Source organism: Microtus oregoni, unplaced genomic scaffold (genome assembly GCF_018167655.1).
Source record: "Microtus oregoni isolate MIOR12 unplaced genomic scaffold, Mior012 000012F_ref0000307, whole genome shotgun sequence".
NCBI lineage: Eukaryota > Metazoa > Chordata > Mammalia > Rodentia > Cricetidae > Microtus > Microtus oregoni.
In genome coordinates this window covers 727491-737763 of record NW_024543071.1, presented here as the reverse complement: position 1 = coordinate 737763, position 10273 = coordinate 727491, and the positions used below count along the sequence as shown (strand labels likewise).

Here is a 10273-nt window from a genome sequence, read left to right as displayed (position 1 = left end):
TCTGATGATGTTTGGGCTATACAGAGTACATTGAAGTGAGGAGTGTGCAAATTGTTCCTGAGGAATCATTCATGTGTGCAAATTTGCAACCTGACAAAAAGCAAACAAGGGGGGCAGCAGCTACACAGGTCTGAGCACTAGAGACATATATGCAGTGTCATGACCAAGGGCACCCATTCCTCTGCACTCTGCACCTACACACAAACCAACTTCATCCTAGCAAAAATGGAGAGTAAACGACTTGTTATGGGAACCAGTAACTAGAAACAACGCACAATTTGTGGCTTTCTTTTAGGGCTGACTTCCAGGCAAACGCACACACTTGCCAGCTTGGCCAAATAACTGCACTACAATGACTGGCTAAGCGATCTATATTATTTGGCCTTTGAGGATCTGGTTAAGTAGTCCTCAGCAGGAGTAGAAAAAGTGCACACTGCACTGGCAAGAACACATTTTCTGGAAATACTAAGTGGGAGAGAGCAGGTTTTTATTTCCTCATAGTTGAGGACTAAGAATTCTGTCAAGATTTCAATTAATAAGCTAGACCAATTTCACCTTGAGTAAGTTTTACAGACTGTACGGATCACACTTTCCCCACACCTTTTAGCATCTGTACAGCTGTAGCCAACTCTAACTCAAAGAACTTCACAGGCTTTCCCTGCACATTTTGTGCTAACACAGAATGAGTATGATTACTTCTCCATTAATTTAATAACAAAAGCACTCACTTTAATGCCAATTTACATAATATAATGCTTTTATAGGGAAGGTTCTGTTAGAGAAAAAAAGTGTACTCTCTTTCAGGGGAGGAGTATAAATTAAGACACTGAGCTACTTACCTATGTTTCAAGAAATGTTCCAAGTTTGCTGTCAAAAATATTAAAGCCATGTAGAAGAAACCAGTTCCAAATGATATTACAACCGTGCGGCAAACATCCCAACAGAAAAGCAAACTTTGGAATTCTTGATAAAATGAAAATTTCCCTTGCTATTAGAGTAGAAAAGGCTGTGCAGGCCACAGTAAGAGCCTGCCTGTCCCTACTCTAGGTTCTTCAATATAACCCAAATGAAACTAAGTCAATTAAAAACCCCACAAACTACCAACTGCAGAGAAGTACCCAAAAGAGCCAAGCTGTCAGCTCTTACTATTCCTCCCCTAGACCATCATTTACAAATCCTGAACTGATATAGGACAACGTTCTTGCCCCTGTATCCCCATTTCTAACTCTCTGCCCACTGAGTTCGCAGCAGTAGCCTGAGGAGGCATTCTCTGAAGGCTCAGAATCACTGTCGGCTAAGCCTGCTGAGCACAAAGCCAAGGCTCACTTCATATTCAAGCAAAACTGAGGAGAAAAATATTTTCCTTCACCATGTCTATTTGTTGTTTACCACTGGAAAAACACCTGGAGTAAGCTTCAGACTTTTGTGCGGACCTAAAGAGCACTGTTGGTGCAGTGAGACAGAAAATCCAGCTGAAGGAAGCCTTCAAAAACCAGTGCAAACTCTCCCCTACTGTATTCAAATATCAAACATGATGTTTACAAGAAACAGGGCAGAGTTGACCTTTTACAAATACTAAATGCATCGATTAAAATGAGATGGACCAAGACTACTCACCATATTTGGCTTTACTAACACTGCTCCCTAGAGGGATTCAGGGAGCAGCTCCCCCTGTTGGGCAATCTCTACAGTAGCACAGCCCTGGACCAGAGCTCCACCCACACTACAGACGCTGGTAAGTTCAGATGGGGAGATGGCAGGAAGGAAACCACTCAGTAAGAGTTGGTCCCCATGAGAACTGGGACAGAAGGTGAATTCTGACGCCTATCCATTTTCTCAATCAGGTCCTGTCAGAAGGCCACACCAGAGGCCTTGGTAGGTCAGTATGGGATATCAACTTCTCCAGGAAGCATTTTGAGTTTGATGACATGGTCACACAGTTGCAAAAGTGCACAAAGCTCAAGGCACAGAGTTAAAACCGTGAACTGATGGGGAAAGTTATAGTGAAAGCAGTTATTAGCATTTTCCTCCATAAGACTAGTGCTAAACATAGACCGATTCTGAATTTAAAACATTGTTTGGGACACAGGTAAAAACACTGTACTGTAGCATCTGCTTGGTTTTAAAGCAAAAATATCTTGACATGAGATACCATGTGCCTAGTCTACAAAAGAACAAGACAAGTGCTTAAAAGAATTCTTTCATTTTTGTATTTTTTGGAGGAAGCTGATTTGCATGTTGGGCTTCACTTAGCAATGGCCACTCTCCAAGACACTTGCTCTGTAGATGAACTTAATAAAAGATTGTCCCATTTCAAAATCACCCTCAAGTCTAGCAGCAATTGTTTTTGTTAGTTCTTGTTTTTTAAAATTGAAAATCAAAAGAAAGAAGTGTGGCATCCTCTCTGCGAACAGCCTCTGACAGAGCTCCTGAGTGGTGCAGGCCCCACTGTGCCTGGAACAGTGTCTGCAGCTCCAGTGTCTTCTCTCCGGGAGAAAAGTCTTCAACAGTCACTATCTGTATCCCCTGGAACCTGCACAAGCGGACTGGTTGTCTGGAAAAAAGGCCAGAAGAAGAAAAACTGTGAGAGACAGAGAGCACTCTGTTCACACACGCTATTTCTCTCCTGATTCCAAGGCCAGGAGTCAACTTCACGAATCGTCCTGTGCCGCCTGGACCATCAACTCCACCCCAGGGATTCCACACTTATCCTCAGAAGCTGGCCCAGACCAAAAACACCAACACAGGAAAAGCATCACTACTCACTATAAGCCAACTCATCCCCAGCTCTCTTCCGGGACTGGTCACCTCTAGGGATAAGAAAAGAGAAAGAAGTCAACAAAACTGACTGGTTTCTTTACACACAAAACCAGCAGAAATAAATCGAACAGCAAATGCTGTCCTAACCCAACAGCCTGTTTAAACAGATATTAAACGTCAGCTGAGTCATTTACCCCAAGTATTTGTACCTCAAGGGTATGTAGTCTGTAAAACATAGAAAGTTATTAAATCTATAAAATCTATAAGGACAGTTTACACTGAGAACTAGAAACAGGTGGAAAGTAAAATATGTCTTTGATGACAATCTTGGGTTCTGTTAATATTATCCCCAAGAACCTGCACACAGTAACCAAACTTTAAATATCAAACAGAGAGAAGTTAAAAATCTTGCCCTCAAGCCCCAAACTGAGACCCTCCAAGCCTTTGGAAGTCAGAAACTAAGGTGTCTGCAGACCCTTGAGGTGGAGACCACAAACCTTCAGATATCGTGCCCAGTCTAGCTTCATAAGCCTAGAGGCAGTCAAGAGTGGTTGTGAACAGGCCTTACGCCTCCTATGAATCACACTCTGACTTCAGACACTAACCGAAAACTCCAGTTCTTAAGCAATGAGCAGTAACGGCTCCACTTGTCTCAACCAAGGGTACAATCAATCCTCCTTCCTGAAATACTTTTTTCTTAGCTTCTTCTGACCCTCTCCCACCCACTGTTGGTTCCTTTGCTGCTCTGACTAACACAGCCATGGACCACCTTTGCTTCTCCATACACATCCTTCCCTTTCTTCCAAGATGCAGACCTTGTCTGTTTCCTCTCACAGTAGTTAATTAATTATTTCTCTGGTTAATTGCCCTTGATTTCTGTCTGCCTGAGATCTGTAGGTTCAGTATTCTCATTATTAAATACACAATGAAAACTACCATACCGAGAATATAACATCTGTTCAGCTCCATCCCCAAACCTTCCTCAGGCTTGTATTATTCTTGACAAAGAGTCAGAGTGAGCTTATACAAGGTATAAGATCAGTTCACACCTCTGATTAAAACTCTTCATAACTTTCCACTACAGTTTAAAATCAATTCCAATTCATCTCCCAGCCACTGTCAGGCTCTGGACTACATCTCCCACCTCATTTTCCAGCACTTACCACCTCTGCTCACTTTGGGGTGGTAATCTTTTTCTGTTTGCTGCTCTCTTCCAAGGCGGTTACATAGCTTGTCTCTTCCTCCTCACCTCACCACGTCACTGATAACCCCTAACTCTACTTCATTCTCTAATTCTCTCACAGTGCTTACTTTTTACTTGAAACTGTATGTACTTTTGCAAGTTTATTATCTCTTTGCCAACAGTAGAGAGTAAGTACCACGAAAGTGAGAACTTTGCCTGTCTTGTCCACCCTAGTGCCTCAGTGTCTAGAACATAAGAGACACTGGCAATCTATCTGCTCAGTCAACAAATTGGTTAATAATTCACAATCTTATATATTACTAAAAAGCTGACCTGAGCATCCCACATTTCAATTAACCAAACAAAATAATACCTGATTACTAAACCAATGCTAATTTTGAAATGTTGTAAGATTTTGAACAATTTTCCAGATATTCGAAGTTTATTCTTTCCCTTATTTGGTTCTGACCAAGACAGACATCTCTTGCTAATCTAAGGATCCTTGATGACTGGCAGAGAGACCATAATACATGCCTGGAAGGTATATGGTTCTTTACAGTGAACATCTAAAAGAAATTCCACTGTATTCTCCAGGGATAGTCCTGAGCAGCCTAAAAAGATATCCAACTTTGTGCCCTACCAAATCCGGCCGAGCAACTTCTGTGGTTATAATACTGATTAAAACTGAAGATTTGAAACCTTTTATCAGAACCTCTACTTCTAAACAAAGTATCCATTCCTACCTCCTCTCTCGTTAAATAGAAAACAAAGACAGACCAGTAATAGGGGTGAAATGCAAATGTGGAAACAGTAGGCCAGAGGAAAGTAATTGATGCAGATGCAAAAAACAAAACTGATTCATTAAGTCTGCCCGCTACACACTGCTCTATGAAATGGAAAAGCCCAAATCCAGGGGCCTCACTCTCAGCAGAACAAACAACAACAACAACAAACCAAAAACACCAGTATCTTTACACGGTTTTACTATATTCCAGAAACAGAAGTCACTTCTTCTCAGGCAGAACATCTTATTTGCCCTTGCAAAATGTTTGGTGGGACTCTAGGCTGGCCTGAACAGTATACTCCAGCCAAGGGCCCATGTTTTCTGTTTCAAGGTATTTCTGAAAGCAGACATCAACCTATCCTCCTCTCCAACCAATTCAATTACCCACAAGAAGATCATAATGCTTCAAGACTATATTACCACTCTAGTTTCAAAATAAGTCTTCCCTGTACTCCCATGCATCTAAAGAGCTACTGCAGAGGAGAATCTATCTGAAGACATTTGCATAGTATGTAAAAACATTTCAAAGACTTTGACACAAAATGAAGAGCTTGGAATTCCAATAAAGAACCACAAACTTGGTGAAATAAAACTCACAAATTATTGCTCAAGTCCAAAGAGGCAGTCAAAGAGTTATCTGAGAGCCTATATATTTTGGGGGTTTCTCCCCTTTCATATCAGTGAACACTATGTCTCTCTAAGACAATCTTAGCTAGATAATGACTCAAGAGAACATCAGTCTGACAGGGTATTCCAAAGAAGGCCCATGACACAGAGACAGGCTTGCAACAGGGCTGAGCATGGCAGTCCTTTCTGATAGGTGGTTAATAAGCCTAAAAGTGGGTCATAGGATGTCAGCTCTGGCAGGGCCTACTCTGCTCAAAGTACCTGTCAGAATTACTTAGAAGGCAGAGTTTAATCCTCAGAGTAAATGTGTAATATAGTGTCAACTATAGAAGTGGCTTAAGTTTGTGCTACAAGACATCTCAATTTTACTACCTCTTAGAATACAACCTAATGTTTAAAACTCAGTCAGAAGCTGTTTTAAAGAATTCATTATGAGTAATAACAATTCCAATTTACTTCAAAAGCCTAAGGCAGTTCCCTGATCCCCTTGGCCTTGGCAGCACAACACTACAATAGTTCTCTGAAAGCAAAAGAAATACTGTATGATGGCGCTTCCAGAGTCAGCTACTCATTTCATCGCAACCCAACTCTGACATGATACATTACGTGCATCCATGAAACTGCCAAAGAATGTGGCATTAATGGCTTCACTCCATGCACAAAATACTTCAATACTGGAAGATACAGGATTCCTCAATCTCAAACAGAAAAGCTACCTCTTACATTCAAGTAACACCTGTCTGCACTGACACTTCTGGTGTCAGCTACTAGGGAGGGAACTAAATGACCAGTGGGATTCTCAGTACCTCCACTACCTCATGACTACTGATGTCCCCCTACACAATGAAGTCCAATCTGTGGACAGACAGACAACAACATTTCCTTGCTTTCTTAACCCGAAACAGATTAAGTAAGCAACCATGGTAAAAGCTATTTTTGTTTTGTTTTCCTTTGTTTGTCTGTTTCTGAAATTCAGTTTGGTCTCAGAATTTTTTAGAGAAATGCCCATCCTGTCCCATCAGATAATCAAGATTCAATCTGCTGCTTGGGTCTTCATTCTCACAAGTTTCCTTAACACTAGGTATTCAGATACCAGAAGATAGGAGAGACAGATAAACATGAAAAGTTATGAAAATATAATTAGTGTGTCCTTGACTTCCTAACACAATCAAGTACTTTCCCACTGAAGATCACCAGATAATTCATTCTAATTTAAAGAAAAAAAAGACCTGTGTTTACTATGATTTCTCTAGGGTACAGCCATAACTGCAAACATTTTAGAAAAATAAACATAAACACCAAAAGCAAGGGAAGAAAAATTTCTGGACATTTATAAAGAGAGACTTTACTTTTAAAGAAAATTTAGATTTAGAGAAAACATGACAATAACGTTTTTGCGTCGTTTCAGGATTAATGTGAGAGACTCTAACCTGGAAGAAGGCCTTGTCCCATCTAACTGTTTATTCTTCAAAATGCACACAGAAATGCACAGCTTCCTCCAGCTTAGCACCCAGCTGGGAATGTCCAGATAAGGAGCCTGCAGTTCCGGCTCTCAGACAGTGATACTCGACACTCTCTCTAGCTAAGCTACAAGCCTAGGAAAATGGGCTTCATTGTCACTAAAGGAAAGCCAACTTGCCTGGTAAAACCGTTCTGTATAAGTTCTCTTTGAAGCTTCTGATCTTGAGCGGCATATTCAGATAGTTCAGATTCCACAGCTGGAGGCAGAATGTTTGGAATAAACTTAGAAAACAAAGTCGGAGCCATCTGAACCCATTCTGTAAAAGGAAACATATGATTTGTTAAGAAAATAATAAGAAATTTAAAAAGCAAGCTTCTTATTTAAGCAACAAGAATATATATTAAACCAAATGAAAACTTAGTCCAGCCCTATTTTGGTGAACACACAAAAATGTATATTTTTCTTTCTAAAAAGTATAAAGAAAATTGACATTTTTACATTACTGATTCAAGAAAATTAAATGAAAACCTATAACTTTTGTCTAAATCTTGCAAAAAAATTATAAAGATGTAGGAAAACACAAATGAGATACTGTACAATGCTGAGTGGGAAAGGATGTGCTGAGAAGCAGCTAGATGGCTAAACCAGCTCTCTATGAGCCAGTAATTCAACAAGAAACCAGTCCCAGAACACAGCACTTCAGAGGGAACAACAAGTATAACCCAGAGAGGAAAAAAATCCAAATGGGGCAAGGAAGTGGAGAACTAGTTAGTGCTTTGCAAATAAATCTCTTTTGATCCCTGTTAAATGACAAGTCTGTGTGGGAGTGGGAATACAATAGTAAAGAGAATTACATGGTTATCAAGAGAAAGACCAGAAAAATAAAAAAAAAGTAATTGTTATCTTTTTGAAGCATGTTTTTCTGATTAGAGAAAGAAATTGGTTGAAAATGGATGGAATAGAAGGTGGGGAAAATCTGGAAGCAGAAAGAGAGGGAAAATTCTGTTCAGATTAAATCTGGTGAAAAAATAATCTATATTAAGCACAATAGGAAAAAAATAAAGTGTAAAAGAAACTTAATATGTTACCACAGCATAATCTAGAAAATGGAATACTTGGTATAAATAAAAAGCTAAAGAAAAAAGTAAAAAAAAAAAAAATAGAAGAGCAAAGAGAGGACATAGGGATACATTTCTACCAGACATAACAAAAATGTGTATTAGAGTATTTGTACAAATCAGGTTCAGAGAAGAGTAAAAGACAGGATAAGCCAGGTGGTGGTGGCACACACCTTCAATCCCAGCACTCAGGAGGCAGAAGCAGGCGGATCTCTGAGTTCAAGACCAGCCTGGTCTACAGAGTACATTCCAGGACAGTTGGGATTGTTATACAGAGAAACCCTGAATCAAAACAAACAAACAAACAAAGACAGGAATGAATTATCTGAAGAAAAAATACACAGCATTAAGTAGGCTTGCTAATATTAATTATTCAAGGTAAAACCCACGTGCACACTGGTCAGGGATGGCACTGCACCTGAACTTCCTGAATAAGGTCTTCCATGGGCACTATTTAGGTTTTTCCAAGTATTTCAGGTTAGGGCTTTCAAAATGCCCCCTTTATAAAAATTCTGGCTGTTTATACTGAAAGAAACATGACAATGCTCTATAAAGCCGGCAAGCCTTCTTTAAAAACTGCAATCTGAATCTGAAAGCCCACATTTTTGATTCTGTGTGGTGGCGGCCAACAGCAAGTAAATAGTAGAAAACAATGTGCAACTGCAGAAGGGCTAAAGAGAGGAAACGTGTGGGAGCCGGAGCAACGGCCAGCCAGTCTGAGACTCCAGGTGGTTTATCTTCAAGGAGTCGTTAACATAAAGATAATGAAACAAAAGCCAAAAGCGTATGTATTAGATGAAAAGAGGCAGAGTAAGATTGCTGCAAATGCTCCAAAAGTGAGTTTTTAAAAACTCTGACAGAAAGTTAACATCAACGCTAAATCCTCTAAATTGCCAGTGGGTGAGGACAGGGTGAAGGCTGGAAACCTACCACGGTGACTGAAATGTGGCACACAAAGACTAACATGATTAAGGACACCTGTGGCAGAAGAAGCTTCTATGTTTCAAATTCAGCTTTTGAAATATTCCAACCTTAATCTGTCAGGTGACTAAATTTTACTAGACCAGGAACATAATGAGTACTGGCAAGACATGGAAATGTCAAAACATTTAACAGCGTCTCTGAACATGCCTAGGGTAGCAAAAGGTTAGTCTGTGATAAAATTCACCTTTTGAAAAGGACAATTCTCACAGAATTCTCCTCACAAGGAGTATAAATCCTATTTCCAGAGCTCAACCTGGATAAAATAGCATTTAGATAAATAGGCATCTAAAATTTTTTTCTACCCATATTGATTAGCTTTATTCTGTAATTTTGCTGCATATATTAAAGGCCATGGTTGATAAACCTGCCTACTTATGAGGCAGAATTTGTCATTCTACACTGGGAAGACTTCCAACATATAAGAAAAAAATCATTCATAATCTATTATACAAAAAATTCATGAGGATTCTTAATAACACTATAGGAAAATGAAATTCAAATATCAGAAAAGCTAGAAGAAAAATAATTACTAGAAAATGTAGTAAGATATTTTTAACTTTATAAAAGTAATTACTTGATACAAATGATTACTGTTAAAAGTTACAAGGAATGAGCGCAAGACCAAAGTTAGATAATAAACATGAAAACTACAAGTCACTAATCATTTTATAGTACCTCAAGAAAAAATAATTTCTTGCCAGACAGTGGTGGCAAATGCCTTTAATCCCAACACTTGGGAGGCAGAGGCAGGCAGATCTCTGTGACTTCGAGGACAGCCAGGGCCACAGAGAAACCCTGCCTCAAAATATTAATAATGATAATAATACTAGTAATTTCTTGATAGCAGTTTCACTTGGTTCTTGGTTCAAAATTTAGCAAACTAAATTTGCAGTGTCTTTTAAATCAATTATCAATTCATCAAAAATAATCATGAAATTCAAGTGATGAATACCAAGTTAAAAATGCTTATTATTGGTATCAGGTTAAATTCTTTTTTTAAAGATTTATTTATTTACTTTATGTATATGGATGCTCTGCTGACTTTATGCCAGAAAGGGGACCAGATCCCACTAGAGATGGTTGTGAATTGAACTCAGGACCTCTGAAGAGCAGCCAGTGTTCTTAACCACTGAGCATCTCTCCAGTCCCCAGGTAAAATTCTTCATTCACATTTTATTTTTTTGGATCTTCAGATAACAAAACCTCACAAAACAGTAATTTCTGTACAAAAAAATAAAGTATCTTTTGTGTTTACTGATTGCAGGACAATGTTTTAACCTGAGATTTCTACAAGCTTCTCCTGCGGGCATGCTGTAAATGGTAGATAACTCGGTGGCAAACTTGATGTCCTACAA

The 10273-nt window shown here is 39.2% G+C and overlaps 1 protein-coding gene across 5 annotated transcripts in view; it reads right to left on the bottom strand.

Moving 5' to 3' along the window:
• Window positions 1-703: 703 nt before the first annotated feature.
• Window positions 704-10273, bottom strand: part of Cacul1 (CDK2 associated cullin domain 1) — a 59559-nt gene continuing 49989 nt past the window's right edge. For all 5 annotated transcript variants that reach the window (XM_041661214.1, XM_041661212.1, XM_041661213.1 and 2 more), the window contains 3 exons: window positions 6994-7132; window positions 2767-2810; window positions 704-2554 (listed from right to left, as the gene is read on the bottom strand). In XM_041661214.1, the coding sequence (XP_041517148.1) occupies window positions 2514-2554; window positions 2767-2810; window positions 6994-7132 (224 nt within the window). In that variant the 3' untranslated portion in view covers window positions 704-2513. The remainder of the gene's footprint in view (window positions 2555-2766; window positions 2811-6993; window positions 7133-10273) is intronic.